The sequence below is a fragment of the Labrus mixtus genome, chromosome 4, assembly GCF_963584025.1.
Source record: "Labrus mixtus chromosome 4, fLabMix1.1, whole genome shotgun sequence".
Lineage (NCBI taxonomy): Eukaryota > Metazoa > Chordata > Actinopteri > Labriformes > Labridae > Labrus > Labrus mixtus.
The window spans coordinates 21477660-21501806 of NC_083615.1; the positions used below are offsets into that span (position 1 = coordinate 21477660).

Here is a 24147-nt window from a genome sequence, read left to right on the forward strand (position 1 = left end):
GCTCCACAGACAGACTCAAGAACTCTTTTGTCCCCCTGTCCATACGTCTGTACAACACCTCACGGTTATGGCAGGGGGAAAGCACACACTTGGACTAAATCTTCCTTTTTCCATTTCCCATCTGCACAGCTGTCCCAAGAGTCAGCCTCTAGTTGGACACTTTAACAATCACCTCAATTACTTAAATAGCACCTTTAATTTAATGTTTGCACTGCCTGTTATTTAATGTCTGTTTTTGATAACTCTGCACGATCTGCTTTTTTAAACATTGCTGTACATATATAAACAACACAACTTCAGAAGGTCAACACTTTTTTATTTTTTATATTCAGGTCTACAGATTTTTTCCCTCAACTGTTTATAGGTTCTTGCTTTAAATGTCACATATATTTTTTATCCCTGCACAGGTTATGTACATTTCTTCTATAAGTCTATTTTTAATTGCACAGGTTTTTTCTAGGGGTATTCTTTAAATCTTTTTTTCAGGTTAATATATATGTATGGGAGGAGGGGGGGTCGGTTTTGTGGTTTAATTTGTAACAAATGTTTCATGTCATGTACGTCTTTGTAACCTGCTACTGGATGCTTTGAATTTCCCTCGGGATCAATAAAGTATCTATCTATCTATCTATCTATCTATCTATCTATCTGTCTATCTATCTAGGAGAGGTCAGAAAGCTCCAGCAGTACTTTCAGTATGTCACTGGGGGGTGTCTGCATAATATTAGATTTAACATTTTGCCTCTACACAATTACTTATTGCTTATTTTATTCTTAAGTGGTGTAAAAAAAAAAAAAAAAAACAGATTCAAGTGTTTTTTATTTACTGGTGTGATTTTGTTAAATGCTGTTTACTCTGTAACATTTTAACCCAGGACGTTTTGTTATTATTACCATAACAGGCTTTGTTGGCCAATGATTTCTGTGGTATTTTATTACACTTCTTCCATCGCTTTATCTTATATAAAAAATATATATATACGGATATTACTTCTACTACCATGATACAATCATTAATACATTTATCATTTACCCATCAATATAATTTTCAGCTTTTGTTTCCTTTTAATGAAAGACATTTATTTGTGAAAGTTGAACATATCTTGACCCGGAAGTAGCTCCTCTTTATTCTCGCGATATCTCCAAATCGTTGACTTCAACCATAGTACTGTTTGAAAAACTAGGCAAGTGACTCCACGACTATGGAAGATATATCATGTTAACTTAAGTCATCATTTGCAATGCCTGTGAGGCTTCACCCTCACCTTTCTGTCCGGTTTAACATGGTGGACGCAGATGAAATCGCGAAGTTGTGCTACGAGCGCTTCAAGCAGCTTCCCCGGAGAGGGAAGCCTGAGACGGGGAGAGAGTGGACCCTGCTGGCCGCTGCGCTCAAACTCACCAGGTGTGTTCACTCTGACAAAGGTGAGACATATATATCTGTTTGTCAAACCAAAACAATACTGCACACAACACTAATGATAACTTTAAGATATCTTTAATACATTGTTCAAGTTGTTATGTAGGGAAAGTTTAGATTTAGATGATGCTGCTGCACATGAAAAGTTAGATTTTAATCTGTCCCATAAATGTACTAATTAAAGTACGCCCAAAGACACTGCATAAAAATAATCATAAATCTCTTTAAACAAAATGATGATAGTAGAATGTGTATGTAGAAAACAAACCATGTAATAAATGATATTATAATGATGTGTTTTTCTTTCTTTCACAGTTGATAAGGAGGTCGTCTCCCTCGGAACTGGAACTAAATGTATTGGACAGACGGCTATGAGCCCCAGCGGTGTGTGTCTGTTGTTTTAATGTGCTCCATACTCAGATGATCTCCTTCTTATGCCATCCATCCATTCAGCATGCTTTTTAGGTTATTCCTACCCACAGTCCTCATGTCCATAGGAGAGCAATAAGAGAGCTGCAGACGCACAGTGTTTGGTGCGCGTGCACCATGTGCAGAGGCTATACCTCCGTGCGGGCAGTCCGGGTTCGAGTCCGACATGTGCTCCCTGTCCCGCATGTAGTTCCCCGCTCTCTCTCTCTCTCCCTGATTCGGGACTCTGTCAACTGTCCATTGTCCTATCTCTCCTATAAAGGCATCAAAAGCCCCAAAATAAAAAAAAATCTAAGAGAGCTGCAGAGAGGTTACAAATCGACAAATCCTTCTCTCCATCATAAGGTCCTAAGAAAGAAAGCCACACCACCAGTGTTTTTGTTTTGTTTGTTCCATTACAGAGTTCAATTATTCATATATTATGTAATTCCAAACTTGCAAGCATGCGTTAACCCCACGCAGACTTTGACTGGAAACACAAACACCATACTGTGTACTTGATTCAATAAGTAAGGGCACACTAAGCTGTCACTTACAGGTACACTTTTCTCCAACATAGGACGTGCCTGGTTTGATTGCATTTTTTAAGCTTGACAACCAAGTTTAATACATCTCCAGGTTTACTATGAACTACAGGCAAGTTCCCCAGGAGAACTCATAAATATATAAAGATCAAGGCACAATGTTAAGATGAAGTAGTGTGTCCCAGCAAAGAAATGCATAGTTAATGCATGCAGAGTATGAACACTGCAAGTGTCTTATTTCAGCAACAGAACCAAAATAATTTTCCAACATGAAAGTTTTTTTTTTTCTTTGAATTTTTGATTTCGATCAGTCTTGTGTTCAATTCAAAAGTAGGATTGGTTTCATGTCTACAGAGATGTTGTGTTTATTTGTCCTTCCTCTCTGGATCTGGATACTGTATCGATCATGTTTGAAACTTTACATCAATGGGTTTATCCGTCTTCTTGATTCTCTTTTCCATGTAGGTGACGTTCTTAACGACAGTCATGCAGAAGTCATTGCCAGAAGGGGCTGCATCAGGTGTGTATTCTTTTTGTGTGTTTCCCTGGTTATAGCTTTTTTTCTCCCAGTGTTGCTGAGTGTGTTGACATCCAAGTATACTCTGTGTGTGTGTGTGTGTGTGTGTGTGTGTGTGTGTGTGTGTGATAGGTACCTGACGTCAGAGCTGCACAGGGCTGTGAGCGGTGAAGACAGCTCTGTGTTCTGTCGGGGAGACGAGCGAGGGAAGTGGAAGCTTCAGCCTGGAGTTTCCTTCATCTTCTTCACCAGCCACACTCCCTGTAAGTCATCACTTTATTCAACATGACCACCAGAGATGTGTTAAAGGAAACCTACATCACTTAAATCAAGCTTTATATTGTGTCATATACTTGCAGTTTAAAAACATTTATTCAAGGCATGTAATTTGTTTTCTGAACTACTGCAGGAATTTTCCATGACTCCTGAATTATCTGGGACCCTACCTATTTAATACGTTGTTCTTTTTTGAATATAAATTTGAGTCTTTGCTGTCTGATTGTATTGTAGATCAGACAAAGACGATTGTAAGAGTCTCTGATAGAGATGTAAATGTTGTGTCTGAGACCCTGTATGTGTTTCTTTTTGGTGTTATTTTACCATAACATGGTGGTTCAACTGACAATGACAGGAGTATGAACAACAAAGCCCAAACGCTTTAGGATAAATATATAAAGAGTAGGAAAGAAGGATCAATTTAAGGCAGAAAAGGGAAACAAAACGTGACAAAAAGAAAAACAAAGTAGCTGTAAGCTTGATTTGTCTGTATCTGTAGCAGATTTGTCTTGAAGAGCCTTCAATGGACACTCTGTTTTTGTTCTTGAGTTTCAGTAAATGCAGCGTCTCTTATCCGTCTAGCAAAGTTTGGAACATTTATTTTATCCTGGACAGAGAAATTCTTTTCAAGCATCGTTTGTCCAAAAATATCAGCCTTTACAAATATTATGGCTGTTTTCCAAACTGGGTACTGTACTAGTAGTAGTACGCACTGATTCGGAAAAAATGCAGCATAAAGTATGCGAACAAATGCGAGATCGGCAGTATGCCAAAAATACCCTGATGTTGTACTGATTCAGAAAAAATGCACAGTGTGCTTCAGACCGGTCTTCCTTGCGTAGAGTTTCCCACAATTCAAATCACCAGGTTAGAGATTGAAATGACAGACAGTAGTGATGATCATAACAGGAAAAAAAACCAAGACCAAACCATTCTTCTCAAAATCATGAAAATCAAAATGAATCACTCGTTTGCTTTTTTTTCAGACCATCAGTGGATGCTACGCTTTTGCAGCGGTTGCCATTAGCTGGGCTGTTGCCTACTTTCACATTCTAAGACCAGAAACCAGCTTAGTGGGTCCTGGCATACTGCAAAATAACCAACATACTACTGTCCAACGTAGTATTCAGTACATACAGCAGACTACGTTCCATAGTAGTCTGTAGTTGGCCGTCTCAAAGACTGACATAGCTGAACCCTCAGGCTGAACCCTTCTGTATTTTACTAGGTGGAGATGCGTCAATCATCCCCATGGCTGACATCCAGTCTCAACCCTGTCCTGCTGTCACATCTGCAAAGAGCCCAGAAGGGTCTGATAAAGGCAGAGACCTGAAAAGGAAAGCTGAGGCCCCAAGTGAAGAGAGAAACACTAAAGTGTCCCATCTAGAGGAACAGGAGACAGCCGAGACATCAACAAGTGAAGAACCATCACTGAGTCTCTCAAAAACACCTGAGGAAACCTTCTCACAAAATCCAGCTCAGCTAGAGGTAGAAACCAGAGGCCTCTCTGACGACAGTGCTGGACTGCATCCACAGGTGTCAGACGTTCACAGGACGGGGGCCAAGTGTGTCCCGGGGGGCCACGCGGACCCTCTGCACCCAGGGGCGGGGTACCACAGCGCAGGGATGCTTCGGGTGAAACCCGGACGAGGAGAGCCGACTCTCTCCCTCTCCTGCAGTGACAAACTGGCTCGCTGGGGGGCGCTGGGCTTCCAGGGTGCACTGCTTTCCCACTATCTGCAGGAGGCGCTTTACTTCAGCACCGTGGTGGTGGGGAAGTGTCCATACAGCCAGGAAGTCATGCAGCGAGCTCTGATCACAAGGTGAGGAGAAAGAGTTAAACAATCAGCTAGTTCATAAGGACATTAATAAGTTAAAAATCAGAGTTTCACAATGTTGGTCAGATCAATCTCACACACACTGCAGACTTCACCTAGAGCTTAAGGAAATTCACTTTTTCTTCTCTTGAGATAATTAATCATGAATCACTTTTCATGTTCTACTTGTTTTGATCTCCATCGCTGGTCATCATTTCAAGTCATCTTAAATACAGTAAAATAACTGTCCCATTCAAAGTAAAATAGACGATAAAGCAGAATTATGCTTTATGGGGTGGCTACCTCTAAATGACAAATCGTTACCATGGCGACCTGTTAATAGGGTTGGGTAAAAGTAATACATATCTAACCTCTCTGGTTAAATGGTCATTTCTGCCTCCAAAGGCTCAAGGTGATGATGAAGATAATCCTTTATTTATCCCACAACGGGGAAATTTACAGTGTTACAGCAGCAAAGATTGCAAACAGAAAGTGAACACAGTACAATTTAAATAAAAAAAAAGAAAAATTAAGAATGTACAAAAAAATAGATACTAAAACTAGATTTAAAAAAAATGAAGAAGAAGAAGAACATCTTTAAAGATGTTTTTTATTCTTACTTCTTATAAACAATCTCTAGGATAAACTCTTATGTGTGAGTTTATTTTATACAACTTCAGTTTTTTTGTTTTGTCTGCCACAAGGGAGCCAGCGCGCTCTGATTCATGTCATAAATCAGTCGACACCTGCGAGCTAGTTCATCGCTTTGCCGTCCTCTACCAGTCCTCTATCCCCCCCCCCTAATATTTCAAACAATATAAATGTGAGTTGTCTCCTCCCAAACTGAAGAAGGAGAGGCTAAAGGAAGAGAAATGTGAGAACAAAGAAGTGAATCAGGAAAATGAACCTACATTTTGTGTTACAATTCTATTTCAGGTTTAATTACCTAATATTCAGTGAAATTGTTGGTGGAGGTGTTTTCCTTCAGTGTGGGTAAGTCAGCAAGCTCTTTACAATGTCGTCCCTCTCATGTCCCTCAGGTGTTCCCGTGTGTCTAACCTTCCTGCTGGTTTCTCTGTGGTTGCACCTGAGCTGCTCCAATCCAGCCTGGAGTTCCCGTTCAGTCAGGCTCAGACCGAGCTCCAGCACCAGGACGGAAAGGGCCGGATCTCCCCCTGTGGGGCAGGTACATTAGAATGGACAAACAAACACACACACAGCTGTGGATCAGTGGTAGAGTCGGTAGTTTCTCAATCTGAAAGGTCGGGGGTTCGATCCCCAGCTCCTACAGCGACATGTCCGATGTGCCCTTGGGCAAATTGCTCCTTTCCTCGGCTGCGTATGAATTCATGAGATTAGTTCATTCTGATGGTCACTCTACATAGCAGCCGTGTTGCTGTAGCAATACAAAGTCAACGTGTGAAATCTTGTGACTATAAACCAGAAAATCTCTTTGATTGATCTCTTGTTGAAAGTTGAGATTATCATGGCTGGTGTTCTTACCAAGTTCTGCTGATGTTCTTCTGCTGATGGAGACCAGAGTCGTGATAAATACATTTTTAAATGTGTTTCCTATCACATAGCTGTCTTTGTTTCCCCCCCCTGCCCAGCAGAGATGATGTTGTGCTTTGAGGTTTTCCTGGAGAAGAAGAATGGCTGATGTATTTAACACCTAAACACATGTCACACAGATGTGCCAATCGAACGTGTTGGCCTGAGGCCTAAACATGGTTGAATATGAGAAGGTCACAAACATGCGTGACTGCACTTTCACTTTTAACTACTAAAGATCCATTTTTGTTGAGCTCCAGAGAATCCCAAACAGCTCTTTAGTCTGGTTTCAGTGTTTGAGCCACATCAGTCTCATTTTCTCCGTTTAGCAAACTTGATCACATCAGAAGTAAACAAAGCCTCCTGTGTGATCACCTGTTCACCAGATGACTGCAGGCTTTTTGTGATCGTTTTTTTTTTTTGTGCGTGAGTCATCTTGACCTTGAAGAAATAATTGAATATAGATTCTACTCTAGATAAACATGCAATCTTCTTCTTTGTGTCCCCTGCATCATTTCACAGTTTTGTGCTGTTCTCGGTACAGTAGACTCTTTGTCTTCTGAAAGGTTGTGAAAATGGAAGCAAAACATGACATGGATATATCCTGTAATGTAACCACATAATCCACAACCCTGCAGCATTGTCATGGAAGGATTTTAAAAGCCTAACATATACCTATAATTCATTATAGGGAGGACAAATGCATTGTACATTTTGGTTTATGTACATTAACCCTGATCCTCATCACTGTGATCAAAGAACAGAACTATTTATACACTGTGGTTTTAAAGAGCTCACTTGCTGTTTGAAGACTTTTCTCCCAAGTAAACATGAGTCTGTGTGTCCCAGCCATCAGTTGGTGTAATGTGCCTGAGCAGCCACTAGATGTCACTGCCAACGGCTACAAACACGGAGTCACCAAGAAAGCCCTCGGCACGGTCAAAGCCAGGTAACGCACTCTCATCCCAATGACATCAGTATGAAGCAAAATTCAGTTTACTTCATTTGTTTCACTATTTTTAATTATTTGTATACATTTTTGTGCCTCTTTAGGTCTCTCCTGTGCAAACTGGAGCTTTTCCATTCCTTCCTGTCTCTGGTATCGGCCACTGACCCTGCAGCACGACCCGACTCTCTCAGGTGATTAAAGATTGGCTTTTTTTCATAATCTCTCTGTTGCTTTAAACTGCATTGAACTACTTTTTAACCCGCTATGAAACACTTAAATTGATTGTGATGCCTCTATTTGACCTACAGAATCAAATAAGACCATCAGTGATAAGACTGATTATTTCTATATTCTACATTTGAATGCCTCTAACAGCTGTAGGTGTCAGACGATTAGACGATTCACAGCATGTCGAAGAAACAGCCTTTACATTTTCTACATCAAATATTCACAATAAGAGATTCCTTTCACTGTTACAACACAGCTAGAAAACATGTTTTGATCAGATAATACTACCTACGCCAGAATATGACTCAATCAGACAATAGATAAGACGTAATACTTTGTCAACAGGAGTGTGCCAAAATCGACACAAAGCAAAAGTTCCTCACAGGAGCTTTAAAAAACCAACCATTCTAATGAAGATGTTCTGGCTTCCATCATTTCATCCTTTGAGGTTTTTTTTTTTTATCGTACTTGATGGGAGGTTATTTGACTTTATTATTTAAACGGATCACAACGTTTATTATCTAAACGTTATGTTCACTAATACACTAACCAATCAAAGCGGGGGATAGATCAGCAGCTTCTGTGTTCCTCATCATATTTTCTATGTTCTTATGGTCTTTGGAGATCAATCAGTAATGGCTGTTTCTTCTTAAAAATCTATGTAATTATTTTAATGGAACATCAAATCACAACAAAGGTTATCTCTGTACTCTCTGTTATATTGTAATGCACCATGAGCAAGGAATTGGCAACAGTAACAAGGCGAACTATCCAGCAGAACTAGCCTGAAGCAATCAATTCTAAAACATTTGTTTGTTTTCTAATTCCAGAATTAGAGATGTGTAGAAGTTAATGCTTTGAGGGTCTGATGTTCACCTCAGGTGAAGCTCTTGATCTGAGATGAGGTTTTATAATGAGGCCTCAGAGATGAAGAGTGATGTTTTTGTCATTTAACATAATGCACTGACTGAGGCCTGTGTGTGTCACTTCTTCTCTTACCGTGCATGACCTTCTTGTGCTTTTGTTTGCAACTCATGTTTTTGTCTTTTTTTTCTGTAGTTGAACAACCAGTGTCCCAGGTTTTTCTCTTCATAGTATGTAGTAAAGAGTTTCAAATTACTTGTTGAGATTTTACCCAACAAATTGTGTGTGTGTGTGTGTGTGTGTGTGTGCCTGCCTGTCATGCAGTTCTCACATTTCATTTATAAGTCTCCACGAGTGCTTCCAGGGTTGTCCATGTTCGCATTCTTTGTGTGTAGGAGTGTAATTAGGTGTGTGTCTGCGTGCGTACAGATGGCTGAGAATCGTCCTCAAACAGCAGAACAAGAGTCTCTCTGTTTATCAGAGTTTTGGCAGATAACCCGATCCCAGTCCAGCTTGCCCTGGACCATAGACACACATGCACATACACACTCAGCATACAATGACAACATTATCTGCGTTGACAATAGTGTGTCCAGTGAGGAGAGACATATAAGATATTTGTTAGTCTCCAATTTTTGTCTGATTTGATAGAGTTTCATGTGTAAGAGGACATAAAATAAAGCAGTGGCAACTTGACTTGACCGCTTGACTCTTAATGCATAGACTCAAGTCACCTGATGCTAATGCTAATATTAATCTCCTTACAGTTAGCTCCTTTTTCCACGCATTTTGACTTGTCATTGGACATAAACCAATGTGCTAACACCAGTAATGGCTATGTTGCTTTCAAGTGTCTTAGTAAGCAGTGATTTTTTTTTCTTTGTTATATTTCAGGGGAGCAGATCTGCGGACCTACTGGGACTACAAGAAGGCCTCTCAGGCTCACCAGCAGGCGTGGCAGCAGCTCCACAGCCAGGCCTTCCCGCTGTGGCCACGCAGCGACAGAAATCTACTGCTCTTCCACTGAAAAGCCGAGGTGCCCTCGATAGGATCGATGAAAAAGTGAATTTTTTTTGCGGCAAGGATCAAAGGGTTAAAGAACTGCTGGTCGGAGAGAGGATTGGTCTATCCTGGGCCTGTGAAACTCACATTTTAAACAAAGGACGGCAGAAAAGGGTAAATTAGAGAAAACCTGAATCATGATCTTCTTTATATAAATGGATAATTTGATTTATCTGATTTTTTAAGAGTTAATTTCCCATCACCGGTTTGGTCATCTGGTCAATCTGGATAAATATTATTCGACTATTTTTGACTTTCTCTCTGCTTAAAGCAGCAGGACATTGTGCTCTGTCCTGCTGGTAAGAGAGGTCGATGACCGCTCCTCAGTGTCCTCAGATGATGGCTTTATTTTCACAATGAGTGTAACATGTTGTGAATGCAGCTGCTAGGGGGTCACTCTCTACAGCCACAGCTGGACATACCTGTGTGTGTGAACAAAAGGGTTCCGAGTTCGATTTGCTACAATTGACCTGAAGTGTGTTTGGTATTATAAATGATTCTAGTCCTCTGGGACTCTGCTGTCACTCATGAGGACAAATAGCAAACTTCTACTAACAGTCCCTAATTGACGTCCAGACAGCAGATCAACACAGGGACTGAGGATCACTTGTGTTGTTGCTGAATCTCAGCAGATTCTACTGATAAGTAGCAACCCATCTCAGCTCGGCTAATACAGAACAGTGTGTTACATGTTATCGCCTCACAGCCGTCCCTTACCCATGAGAAGCTGGGTATTTTGTTTCTATTGGGCATGTTTATACATTAGAAGTGGGCGCTTCTGTAAAATGTCAACATTTTTTCTGACTTTATTTTCATACAATGATAAAATATGATATTATATTTACATTGTCAGTTCAGTCTTTGTTTTTACAAAGTTGTTCTGATGGATTTAATTTATTTTGTATTTCATTGGGGTAGCTTTGTTGTGGTTAAACCTCTTCCAGTGTGAACGAACCGGTAACTTTGCTTTGAAAGAATCTCCCCCATCACTGTTTACCAGGCAGGACTCTGAAGTGTATCTTACAGAGACTATAATCTACGGAGCCCCTGAAGTCCCAAAAAGTACAAAAAAAAAAACTTGTTTGTATGAGTTACATAACTATTTACTTTTGGGACTTCAGGGGCTCTGTAATAATCATCCTTAGGATGTTTAATATGTAATCACTGCAATGCCAGTTTAATTGGATGTGTAGTTTACTGAGGCGGCTGTGGCTCAGTTGGTAGTCTGTCGTCTCTCAACCGGAAGGTTCGATCCCTGGCTCCTGCAGCAACACGTCCGATGTGTCCTTGGGCAAGACACTTAACCTCAAGTTGCTCCCGCTTCTTCGTCGGTGGTGTATCAATGTGTATGAATGAGATTAGTGAATACTGATGGTGACTTTACGTAGCAACCTCAGAAGACTAAAAAAGTCATTTACCATTTACTTTCATATCTGAGGTCAAAAACTTGTTAAAAAAGGCTGCATGAGGTGTTTTCAGACCAAACATTTCTGGGGACTTTTTGAAGAGGAACTGTCTGATAGGGAGTTTCCTGAGAACTAAACACCATGGGAACTGTTTTTTTCTGTCTGCATTCGCACCACCATGGTGCTGAGAGAGTACCTCCTCTGAAGCAAGAGCTAAAACGGTTCCTCTATTCGGGGTTCTAGGAATTAAATAGTCCATAGTTCTTGAGGTGCAGAATCACAAAAAAAAAGGGGGGAGGGTTCCAACAGCTCTTAGAATTATGAAAAAGTTCCTGCGGTCCGAACACGCCTATAGACACCGCACTTAAAAAGTCCAGTCAGGGGAGATGAGTCACATCTTTTGTTAGACGAAGAAGTGCTCTACATGCTACATCTACATGTATGTGCACTGACATCGTTAGATGAATTTTAATTAAGACAGAAACAACTTTGAGTTCATTTTCATTTCATTTTATTGGTCAGGTCTTCCAGCTACCTTACCTTTTTGAAATATCTAAAAATCCATTAAGATCATATTTAACAATCAAACACGGATGACATAAAACAATACTGAATATGATAGCATTCCATCAATATATTGCACGTTTACATACCATGTTTCAAAGCATGAATCAAAGGGTGGAAATACACCATATATGTCCTCTTCTGATTCGGCACCAAAACTACAACTGCAGCCAAAACATCAGCTTCAGCATCTGCCGGCACAAAGACCTGAGCAACTCTTAACTTGTTAATAAGTGAATCTAATACCTAACGAGCGTGTAAACTCCGCGCTCTACAGATACACTCCTGGCGATTTTATAAATCAGCATTTCCGCATCAAACATTTTGATCATTAATCATTCGAATTTGAACAAGAAAGGACTGGATATGGTCAAACACAATGCCTCATTATCTCAAGTACAAATCTAATGACTCACGTATTTTAACCAACAGGAGAGTATCTTGTTTAAGTAATACATGTGATGTTATCATGTATCCATGGTAACAAGCTGATGGCTCACAGAGTATTGCATTGCAGAGTATCACAGAGAATAGAAAAACTGTGGAACAATATGTAAAGGCAATGCCTCCACAAGAAGAGTAAACTGTTGTTGTTGTTGTTGGTGTAAAGTTCTTCTTTCAGTGCTACGTTATGAGTTATTGTATGTCCTGCTTCCTTTAGCTTTGCTGAACTGACTGCTTACATTTCCAGCCAAGTTTCAGAATGACACTTCAGTGTTTATCGTGAAATGACCCACAAACACCGCCTCCATTATACAACGAGAACAACTGGCCAAAACAGAACCAGGAACGTCCTCGTTCATAATCAGCTTTCTCCAACTTCTACTTGTACACAGAACACTCCCTCACTTGTAGCTGGTGTCTGCTGTTCTGTGCTAGGTGTGTAGTTATAGAGGGTTAATCAGAGCTAACAGCTGACTACATTGTCTGCAAACAAAGCTCAGAAGAACACAACCTCATAGTCATGTCATTTATTTCTTATATCAGAGTTTTTGTCACTGCTGCTTTCAGTTTCAGGTACATTTTTCATCTTAATAGGCATGCACTCAGAGCAACAAACTTAAAAAGTAGAACCTGGTTACAATAAGGTTTTAACATTTGAGAACATTACATTATGCCCTGCAGTATTTTCTGAGGAAAACTTAAACAACGACATTTGCATCCCATCAAGCGAAATACAATAGAGTCTGACTTTGATTCTAACTTCCACATGGAAACATCCTTTTTGGAAACTTCCAAAGTAGATCGACGTCCTCCTGAGTCCAACATTCTTAACACACATTCAACTATCAATGGCTTTAATTTTTGCGTCATCATTTGTACACAGTGCATCTATCGCAGGTTTCTCTCTCTGTTTCTTCGACGCAAGTTTTTTTGTGTGTAGCTTTCCTAATCTAAAAATCCAGGGTCAATGTACAGGCTGTAGAGCAAGGATAATACATGACAACTCAACAATATCAACTACAAGTAAAGTGTTCATGTCTTCAGCTGATCTCTGAGGTTTATGACTTGCTGTTGGAGTCATGTGTCTGAGTCCTGGGAGATGATTCCAGTCTGGACTGACACTGAGATTCACTCTAAGGACTGACACTTTTCCTATTATGCCCTTACCACTGGCTGCCTCTTTACCAGCTAACGGCACAATCACCACCATTCACTGCCTCTATTCTCCACGTGGCGGCCATTTTCCTGAGGTCACGCTCAGGTTGGGAAGCTCAAATGATAATGCTATGAGCTGCACCGTTAGAATGATCAGCACCTGAAAACAATGGCTATTGAAAAATCTTTAAATCTTTAAGGACATCAGGCCATATTTTCAAGGTTTAACGACCTAGTACACTAGCCACTGTGAGACAACAGTTAACCAGTAGCTTAGGCTTTATCATATATTTTGTTTTGACTTGTGGTTTGATGTCCTTCAAGATTAGAACTTTTTTTGTTTTACTTTTCAGTCACTGGTGAATTGCAAATAGTTAAAATGTAGAGCCAGACCGATTAATCAGCCGGCCGATGATTTCGGCCGATATCATATCACTTGACTGTTTTTATCTCCAATATCCGATATGACTAGATTTATTCACCAGTCAAATAGCCTTTCATTCGAGCATCATCACTCTCCAGAGTGTCAAGTGGTGAGGCACGTACATGCACAGTTACTTTCTAGTTAAGAGACCATCTTGTCTACATTATATATCTTTTCCACAAGTGTATGATAACTGCATTCGAGGGATCAACACAATGCCACCGATATATCTATCGGGTTTTCGGGTTCCCTAATATCGGTATCGGCCCCAATAAATCCCGTATCGGTCGGGCACTAGTAAAATGATCATGAGTTTTCATATGTACACAATTCTAACAACTGGGACACAGCACAACTACATTACCCTTTTGATAAACTCAGTTGCACTCCAACCCTGACTGAGACATCAAGGGAAAATGGCCACCATGTGAACACCATAAATAAGATGAGCTGCCTCCATCTATAAGTCTGTAGCTACATCATTGCCTGTCGAGCAGGTAAAGTGTACATGTGGAATTAGAGTTACATAGTAAAGTAGTTATACATGATAAGATGACACGTACATATACATCCATAACGTGGTTAATGATTCTATTCACATGATTACAGGATTTCTTCCTTACCGTACTTATGCAGAACACGGATATCTTTGACAACAAGCTGGACTGAAAGGAAATGGAGCGTGATTGGGTGCCGATTGGCCTGCGTCTCTCGGAGCATTAATACCGCGGTTGATACTTAGAAATCCATGATATATGACGTGGCTTTAGTGTGTGGTGATTGTTATTCCTACTTAACGGCAGTGTTGAAGATCATTCTCTCCACAACCAACCTTTCAACAGCAATCAAGACAAAAAGCAATCAAGCGTTACTTCAGACTAAGGATCATCTGAGCCTGTCAACAAAAATAGAACAGCTTTGTCGTTGCACTTTTGTGTATTAAATGTCGCCTTAAGCTTGTACTGTTAAGTATCAAAATCTGACCATTAATGACTGTGCCAAGTATATGGGTGTATTACTTGTAAAACACGAAAAGGCCAATTCTGAAACATTGTGCACCAGTATTTTACGGGGTCTTACTGTGTCTATGTTAAATTATGTGTCCGTGCATGTGTGTGTGTGTGTGTGTGTGTGTGTGTGTGTGTGTATTCAGTGAAGTATTAACCCCTTGCTGTATAAAAGGACTTGTAACCAAAAGTGTTTTCTCCGCTGTAGGCCACATACAGAAAGCCGTCCTCGTCCTTCTCCTTGTCGTACAGCTGGCCCATAGTCAAACTGCAACACACAGTACAAACCACTATTAGATCGCTCACACAGGCAAGCACCATTCATGTCATTTACATCTCAAATGTGGATTTTTGAAGACAGAAGTCAAGACTACTCTTGGTTATTTTTTGCTGTTTGGAAGACTTTTTTTTTAACATCCTTTCTATTTAGGAAGATGAAAAAACAAATTATACAAGAGAAAGGCTACACCACAGAAGAAAATGTGTCTTTTGAATTGCCTAAAGAAACTTCTTTTGCTGTTCTGTATGAAAGAGACAAAGCTAGAAAATAGGGGAAATGATGTTCCAACTTTTAGCCAGCAGCTAAGGGAGTAACAGAATCCTGTCCAAGTTTGTAAATGGTGGAGGACATGACAGGGGCTTTGGGCTTCACAAAGCTCCCTCAGTACAAAGAGGTGCTCCTGAGAAATTCTTAGACTCATGATGTTTTGAATTTCCCCTTAAAGCTACGACTAGACAAGATCATGGTAAAGATAAAAGTTATTCACCAAGCATCTTAGCCTTTAAGAGAGCCTCTAACGTGAGAAAGTAGTGAGGAGGACTCTTACGAGACAAAGATAGATAACCAGCATTGTTTGGTTTTAATAAACAGTAGAAGACATGCATGCCGCAGGTCTTCAGCCAAACTCTTAACAAGTCCCCAGTGGACCTGTTAAGAACGATGTCTGGATCTGGAAATTAAAATGTCCTCGGGTTGCACACAGGGGCTTTGGTGTATTGGCTTAATCCATACTGCATGGTCTAACATGTTTCCACCTCAACTTAATGTGGAGGCAAATAAGGTGCGAGGTGGCAAGGCCAGGTGTATTAATGGTGCATTCATGTGGAGTCGGACACACAGGAAAAACTATTTTCAGAGATGTAAAATGCGCATGAACACCTGCTCAAGTCGAAACAACAACTCGGAAACTCGGAAAAAAGAACTAGGTGCACGACTTGACGTCAGAATCGTCATCACGAGGGGCAAAAATAAGTTTTGTTAATGTTAACATACTTTTTGTTAATTCATGTATTGCACTTCAACTTTTTGCTCAAATAGAACTTTTAACAGTAACATTTCACAGATCTTCTTCGTAGCATCAACGCTGTTTTTTGCTGTTGTTGAAACATTCCGACTTTACAAACTGAAATCACGTGAACACACTGAAGTCGGAAGAACGACTTCCCGACTCCCGGCACATGAAGGCAGCAGAAGTCTCCTTTTTAATAAAGGGTGTGTTTTAGAGTTAACGTTTAGTTCAATCAGAGGTAATAAGAGGCAGATTAAACAACAAGTTAAAGCAAAACGGTTTTCTCAAGGTTGATGCACCCTTTTTAAAATCTAAATGTAAGACTTTTAGCCTTCTAATTGATCATATTGATCATTGATATTGATTGATAGTGTGGATTGGAGTGCCGACTAAAAAAACAAGACTTTTAAGACATGTAATGTCCATGAATTTAAAAAAAATCTAATTTAAGACTTTTTAAGAGAGCCATAGGAGGGAGATCTAAAGGAATCCTGTTTCAGCTGAGTTAACAAATCTGTTCACTCTGAAAATACTCTAAAATAGCAGGAGCTACTCATTTCTATCAATACCACCGTGGATGCACAGATGGGACAAGAACATGTGCTGTTTATATTAAATGTGTATTTTGTGTATACATTTGGGCCCCACAGGTGTGAGATAAACAAAAGTTTAAGTAAGTGACACACAATACAATACAAAGCTCTGGGAAGCAGGCCAGATTCATCGGATAAACTGCATGTATGCACATCTTCAGAATGACAAAAGCAAAGTGCATTCACAGATAAATAGTGTTTTCTTGTCTCTGTAAATTGAGAGCTCAGGCGTGGCTTTATCCTCTTTCACAGGGTGATTGATTACTGACACAATGAGTCAAACATGTTCTGCTCTTAATGATGGACAGATAAAAACACTTAACATACTGTAGTAACACATGAGGAGGAAAGTGAGTCCTGAGCCACCATGACTTTAAATCAATCATGACTTCTTAAATCAATTGAAAGAGATTGTGTTTAAAGGTATAACATTTATAATGTTATGACAATGTTAACATTAAAATATCTAAGTTAATTAAAAATGGACTAAACTGTTGTTCTATATTGTTTTTTGAGGTGAAGTAACCTCACCCTCTGAAACTGCCTGGAGTTACTCCTCTTTCTCGGGTTTGAGTGACCTCCCCCTCTGAAACAGAATACCCATAGTTTACCTCATTTCAAGGTTTACTGACTCAGAGTTTGCACAAAACCTTCTTTCAGAAACAGGCCCCAGGTTAGTGGTCCTTGAGCAATAACACCAATATAACACAATATTAATATTTGGCTAAAACTCGTGAGTTTCTCTAAAAAGCAGAAAGTGATGCCAGCATTTGTGCCTCCTTTGTTGCTCTTTTTAACCAGCCACAACCAAGATCCTGAACAATGGCTCTAACCGTCTGAAATAATTATAAAAAGGTTTACACTGGAGATGTTTGAAAGCACCGATTGCACCACTCCTACAGAGCGTGCTTTGTGGGTCTGTAGAAGACGAGAAGGAGATGGCTAAGTACTTGTGGGAATGAGAGCTGGTGGCTGTGGCACAGAGGTTGGCCTGGCCCCCTGATGTGTCCAAAGCTCTGTATGTGTCCATATAAAAGTAGGTTTTGTGATATAAACATTCCTCAGCCTTCGGTGCTTTAAAACTGACTTCTGTTGAGACTCGCATAATAAATTATTAACTTGAATAATGATATTGTGTGTATTGATTTGGGAATGGAAGTGGAGTTAAGCTTCAGGGCTCTGGGTAAATATTTATAATAGCATTGGTGACGTATGAGTGCCAGCGATGTCAGGAGAGGAGACTATTAACTACTGGCTGCATCATGTGGTTTATTAAAAATCATTCTCTTTGATACTTTTAAATTGAATTGTGGAGATTAAAAGGTAGAAAAAGTCCCATTATAGAGTTATACAACCCTTTTTTGCTGCTCTGTTTTAAAACTGCACACGTAACCGTTTAACATCAATAAATCTTTTCAACATTGATTCAAAGAACTGACCACAAATTAACATTAACAAATACAAACATCAGCAAAAAAAAAACACAGCCTGCTGAGCCTCTGCTCTACACATGCACATTGTGGTATTCCTGGGAGGAATGTGCTCCGGTGCTTCACGGCACAAGTGATGAATGTAGACCTTAACTTTCTTACTCCATCTTACCTCCACTGTGGAACACAGGTGTTGCTCTTACCTGGATTGGGGGACAGTTTTGTCGACAAAGAGGAAAATGGCTTTCTCTGAAGGCAGCTGAATGCGTTTCCTGATGATCCACATGAACTGAGCCACTGTGATGTCAGAGGGGACCAGGTACTTCCTCTTATCAATGTCCACTATCTGAGAGCCAGAAACCTTCTCCACTATCACCTGGAGCACATACAAAAACAGATTTTTTTTTTTTTTAGTTGTTATGGATAGATTCCCAAGAAAACTACGGCTGTGTCCGAATCACTCCCTGTACTTTATAGTGGACAAGCCGTTATGTAGTGATGTCCGAATTCTGAGTGAGCATGATCATAACCTATATCATCCACTAATTGTATCCTAGAATGCATTGTGAATAGTACTGTTCAGCCGATGGTCACTATCCAAGCAATATATACATCATGCATTGTGGTTCAAAGATTTCTACGAGCGGAGAGTGGCGTTTGACTCGACTGCTCTCAGACGGGCAAGAGGAGCGACCAGCGTGATAATAGAAGCATGATAAAGTTCATATTTGGAGCGTTTTGACCGTAATCTTTGATCTGTTTAAATAAAGAGTTTAGTTTGACCTAATGAAGATGACAAACGAGAGACCAGAGTCTGTGAGCAAAAAATAAATGAGTTTTGGTTCGAAAATATGTTCCATTATATCTCAAATTCAATATTTTATATGTATTTATTCTCTGTAAATGTTTCGTGAAAATACACTCAGTATAATAGAAGTTATCACTGAAATTCATGCCGTTATTTACCGTTATTATTGATCCTCGGCTGTTGTTAAGCCGCACGTTTTAGTTGAGCGACAACGATGACGTCACTGTCAGCGGCCGTAGTGTCTGAAATGTTTTCTTAATTTTGCTGAGTGAGTGCACTATATAGTCCACTGCCTTAAACTCACTATATAGTTAGTAGGGAATGAGTGATCGATTTCGGACACCACCTAGGTCACAGGTTTCCTTGCTCGTCAGAAGCTATTGACTTGATACTGTCCTCAGCTGATGGCTGATGAGGATCAGCTGGGCTGGGAGGCTATATAGAGAGGTGGATGGTGGTTTGTTCTTCTTCCACCTTAAAGAAACCCAAGGCCCCCTTATGTGGTACCTTTTTATAAAAGGTGCAGTGTTTTGTTAGTTCCCCAACTTGTGGCCTCTGCCATTCAGATTTTGTTTACGCGCGCACCAACCACTGCGCCACCAGCGCCCCCTGCTCACCAGCTATTTGCCAACTCAATTTGTCTGCTGTCAGTGACGGAAGTGTAGCATTAAGTGGGTTTGTTCAATGTTCAATAAAATAGCTGCCTTTGTTTCAGAAGCACAGAGTTCATAAATGCACCAGAAGTTGCAAACAGTAAAGTCAAAACAATGAGCTGAAAGTCACTAAACTGCTAATAGAAAGTCCCGTTCCTGCCACTATTACCAACATTTCTTCAATTACCAGAACTGACTATTGCAACATTTGAATGTTTTTCTTTTTGATATTAATTATTTTCCAATAGTTGACGGCCAGTGTCTTTACTTTAAATCAGTTTTTTGTGATAAATAATGTGCAGAATAACTACACTCAAAAGTGGGAATTACTCTGAAAAATAAGATATATCATAAAAGTGTCACAATGGCCTGAAATGGGGCGGCTGTGGCTCAGTTGTCACTGTCTGGGGTTCGATCCTCAGCTCCTGCAGCCACATGTCGATGTGTCCTTGGTCAAGACACTCAAGACCCACACTGCACCTGTTGCTTCGTCGACCGCGTATGAATGGGATTAGTTACTTCTGATGGTCAATTTACATTAACCTCCGCCATCAGTGTGTGAATGGGTGTGAATGGGTGGGGGGGGGGGGGGGGGGGCTCAAAGAGAAGGTAACAGTAGATGTGGGGGATAATTCTCTGTGGGTTTAACACTTAGACTCTTCAAATTACAATTAGTCATTTGATCCACTGCACAGTTCTACCTTGTTTATGACCCCATCCAGAGTGGAGCCATTGTCTTATGTAAGACCTTACGATGCAGTGAGCCTAAACAATCGTGAATGGCTTTGATTTAAGTCCAATGACTCTGTTTCCTGTTCCTCCCAGCCCTTCCATTGAACAAATTCAGAGGGCTAGAACTAGTTAAAAGGGATTGAGTTTAGCAGGCATTATCATTTACACAGAAGGCTAGGGGTATCGTTTCCTGGAAGTCGACCATTTAACACCTCGTGTTGTATGCTACATCCCCACTGTATGCACTCTGCCCTGAGGTGTCGGCCTTCAGCAGAGCTGCTGTTTAATCTTCATGCTAGCACTGCAAAGTTTACATCACAGGTTGTTCAGAGGTGTTTGAGTGTCCGGCTGGGATTGTAAGGTTTACAAAACATCAATCACATATCAAGAGCAGGGGAGTATAAGCAGAAGGACTAAACTTTGGACTGAATACAACAGCTGCGATATGTTACTTTTGATTTGTTAATACTCTGTTAGAATTATTACCTAAAAAAATGTGTTCCTCATCACATCTCTATCCATATCTGCATTTGGACCAAGCAATCGTAAGTCAGGAAAAAAATAAACAAAATGAAGTGTGTTGTATGAGGCTTCTATTTGGATTTTATAAGGCAAAAATATTCTTTATCAGAGGCTAATAGTTAGCTTGCTGTCTGTGACTGTTAGCTTAAAAGCTAATTCTATCTAAAAAGCCCTTAATTTAACTTTTTTTTAAGCCTATTGTCATTTTAATACATTTTGTAGATCCAGTGGATTATTGAATAATCTGATTATAAATTAATACACAGAGCAAGATGTGTATAATACATGAATACATGAATTACTCCTGCTCCTGTTTATCTTAGCTTGAGTTCATCGCGTCCAAGCCTTTTGTAGATCTGTTCACTCTGCACTTACATTCATGGCTGCAGTACATTTCGTAAACACTGTCACAAGACAATTTAATAAACAACTGCAGTCTTTGTATATTTACTTTTCTTTTAACTTTTAATTTTGTTTTTGTTCAAACTCTGTGATAGTTTTCATTCTCTCACATGATTAACATGCGTGAGCTTAAACTTACAGGTACAGTACTTTTTAAAAACAATATCTCTCATATAGCGATGACACCATAGGATGACACCTAACCAGAGATTCTCCTCAAGGTGAATACCAAACCAAGAGAAGTGGGTTATTCCACTTTTGACTCATAGGCTTGGTGCCATGATGTTAACCTTATCTATAAATATATTATACTTGTTGTACTTTTCAAAAGTAACTCCTTTATTATATATATTTTATAATTTTAGTTTAATAGATGCTCAATATATTCATATTCTAGATTTTAAAGGCTACAAACAGGGTTGGTCATTAGCACCCATCACCACTCAAATACACTTTTTTGCAGTAAAGGGTGAATTTGCTCAACCTATCCGTCACGGTGGAGAGTAAAGAAAGTAGACCTAACGTTTCTAAGACTCTCCTCATATAAGCTCATACTTTTAAAACACAGATGGATTGCATCTCAGTCGGTCCGTTGACAACATGGCTTCCTTAGAAACTCTGAGCAGCCGAAAAATAAACTCAAATAAACTTTTATTTTGTTTATGAGCGAGACAAAGAGCACGTATAAAAAGCCTTTTACTTGAATACTGTAAGCCTTGATTTGATATCATATGTTATTACAAAACAAAGTGGCAGGTAAAAAGTGCCTGCCTCTGTGACTGGTAGATTTTTGAATCCACCAGTCACAGAGGCAGGTAGGTGAAAACAAGTTATTTGCCAACCCTGGCTACAACTCTATATGACATAGATCTGTTCTTGTAATTGTGGGACATAACCTTCCCTTAAAGCTACAAGATAACAAAAAGAACACTGGATATATTTCGGTTGAACTGGTTAAAAGTACCAAAGTTATCCTGTAACGCATTCAGTGTGAGGTACTTCAGATGTAAGCTTGAGGTGATGACAGCAACTTAATAAAGTAAAATATTTTTTTCTAATTTCCCTTTGCATTTAAATTGTGCTTTTTTTTTTACAATTCTTCCACTGATGACTTTCAGGTTAGTTATGAGGAGTCTTGAAAAACTGAACTTATTCATCATTGAAGTCACAGCTGGATCCCTGAATCTCTGAACTGTATTCTAATCTGTTTCTGTCCAGCAGACACACTTACTGTTCTCGTCTAACACACACACATCACTGCCATTCAGTCAAGCAGTCCCTCACTCCTTATCTCTTTCTTTGTGTCACTCTTCGCTAGCCTACTCACAACCCCTTTCCCATCACTAAATACACCCCCCTCCCCTCACTCACCGGTACTCTGTCAGGATATTTGTTGCGTATTTTGGCTGACTCCACACATCGGTGCTCTGAAGGGGAGAGAGAGGAAACAAACAGGAAGTCAGAGATTAAAGGGTTGAGTGAGGCCTCTTGGGAGCCTCTTGTGCCTTACTGCCAAACACAGGCAAGCCTTGTCCGATGTAGTGATCCATATGCAGAATCGACGACAGCAGAAAGGCTGGCAGCAGCTAATAGAGATGCTCTGTAAATTATAAATCAAGTCAAAACTGGATTATCTTCATATAGTAAAAAATGTGCCGTGGTCTTTACTTCACATTTACTCATCATGTTCTTATTTAACAGATAGTGCATCTATTTGCAGGACGCTTAATGGGCAGGACCAGAAGCAGCCTGCAGACACTTAGCAGAGGCCAGAGAGGGGAGGGTGAGGTGACGGGTGATAAAATGTAGTGGATCCATTTAGGTTCAACACTTGGCAAGCTCTCATTAGCCCAGATAAGAGTCCTACTTTTGGAAATACCTCTACAAGCAGTTCCTTTAAAAAGGAGTTTTTGAGATAATCCGAAGAGAGGAGGAATACAGAAGCTGGAAGAAAGTCAGGAGCTAAGCAACAGACATGTTTCTTGTGGGGCTGCAAAATATTCAGCCAAATTTACCTCAAGTCTACTGACAGTTCTTGTAATTGAATATTCTAAATATATAATGGTTGAACACGATTCAATCCCTGGTTCCCAACATCCACATAGTTCACACTCACCATTGCTTTCAATGCTACTATTTGTTTTGCTGCATACTCTCTGCCTCATGTCAGTAAACTATTCCCTGAAGGGGTTGAAAACAGAGCGATGCCAAACAATTTAAGTACTCAAGTGGGCCTACTTTTAATAGAAAGAGTCTCTTGTTGGAGTAGCTATTGTAGCTCTTTAAGCCGAATACACGCGACCAAATTATAACACATTTATAGGCTGTATCTATCTGTATTTTCTTTCTTCTTTTTTTACGAGGGGCTAGTCTTTCAGACAGGCTATGCAATATTTGCAGACTCGTGTATTAAATGTGGCATGCCTCCATGCAAAGGAAAGACCTGTTTCAGGAAGCAAACAGCTGACTAATGATGTATCAGCAATGTCAAAGGTGAACCCGGTTATGACAGTGGTCTTTTGACTTGCAATAGGAGAATGTGTTGCTAGTCATGCAACGTTAGCCGATATTAATTTACATTATTCATCATCGGGGTGCTATAAAAAAATCATGCATTTCTGCACCTATTGGGAATGATATGGCAAAAAAAAAAATCGAAGCGGAAAAAAGCAAAACAGAAAGGAGGGTGATGACATGACAAGAACATCACTTGTTTCATAACAATTCTAGCCTCTTTACCGAGGGAATGGTCCTCTTTAAACATCCATTTCATCTTTGCTGGATCCCCGCACTGAGGCGTGATGGTAGAGTCGATAAGCGGGCTTTTATAATAGCGGATAATATCGTTGAAATGTCCAAAAAATACGGACAAAAGCTTAACAAAACAAAATGTCAACAACGTCTCTCTGGCCGAAGCTTCCTCCCAGCAGTCCGTCTAGCTGTAGGGTGACGTCACTGTCTGACAGATGGGCGGTGGTTAGGATGCTACCTTCAAGTACTCTCGGAAAAGGACCGTCAATATCTTCATCTGTCGCCCACGAATTATGCAGCATTGCAGATGCAATCGTCTAAATCTCCTAT

The 24147-nt window shown here is 40.0% G+C and overlaps 2 protein-coding genes across 2 annotated transcripts; one reads left to right on the forward strand and one right to left on the reverse strand.

Moving 5' to 3' along the window:
- The first annotated feature begins 1138 nt into the window (after positions 1–1138).
- Positions 1139–10068, forward strand: adat1 (adenosine deaminase tRNA specific 1). Its single transcript, XM_061036343.1, has 9 exons — positions 1139–1425; positions 1736–1804; positions 2839–2893; positions 3023–3153; positions 4395–4989; positions 6024–6169; positions 7384–7483; positions 7588–7674; positions 9470–10068. The coding sequence occupies exons 1-9, from the start codon at positions 1242–1244 to the stop codon at positions 9600–9602; spliced, it is 1500 nt and encodes a 499-aa protein (XP_060892326.1). The 5' UTR covers positions 1139–1241; the 3' UTR covers positions 9603–10068.
- A 1469-nt stretch (positions 10069–11537) lies between these two features.
- LOC132973101 (gamma-aminobutyric acid receptor-associated protein-like 2) lies at positions 11538–24018 on the reverse strand. The gene is made up of 5 exons (XM_061036346.1): positions 23806–24018; positions 22438–22493; positions 18153–18325; positions 12365–14905; positions 11538–12316 (listed from the first exon to the last, which is right to left on the reverse strand). The coding sequence occupies exons 1-4, from the start codon at positions 23837–23839 to the stop codon at positions 14791–14793; spliced, it is 378 nt and encodes a 125-aa protein (XP_060892329.1). The 5' UTR covers positions 23840–24018; the 3' UTR covers positions 11538–12316; positions 12365–14790.
- Positions 24019–24147: the final 129 nt, after the last annotated feature.

Bases quoted from the DNA above. Each gene is read 5' to 3' on its own strand.
- adat1 (XM_061036343.1), top strand. From the start codon at position 1,242: ATGCCTGTGAGGCTTCACCCTCACCTTTCTGTCCGGTTTAACATGGTG. The intron at 1,426-1,735 runs GTGAGACATATA...TTTCTTTCACAG, and splicing joins GTGTGTTCACTCTGACAAAG to TTGATAAGGAGGTCGTCTCC. The intron at 7,484-7,587 runs GTAACGCACTCT...GTGCCTCTTTAG, and splicing joins CTCGGCACGGTCAAAGCCAG to GTCTCTCCTGTGCAAACTGG.
- LOC132973101 (XM_061036346.1), bottom strand. From the start codon at position 23,839: ATGAAATGGATGTTTAAAGAGGACCATTCCCTCG. The intron at 22,494-23,805 runs GTAAAGAGGCTA...TCTCCCCTTCAG, and splicing joins TAAAGAGGACCATTCCCTCG to AGCACCGATGTGTGGAGTCA. The intron at 18,326-22,437 runs GTGAGTGAGGGG...TATGTGCTCCAG, and splicing joins AATATCCTGACAGAGTACCG to GTGATAGTGGAGAAGGTTTC.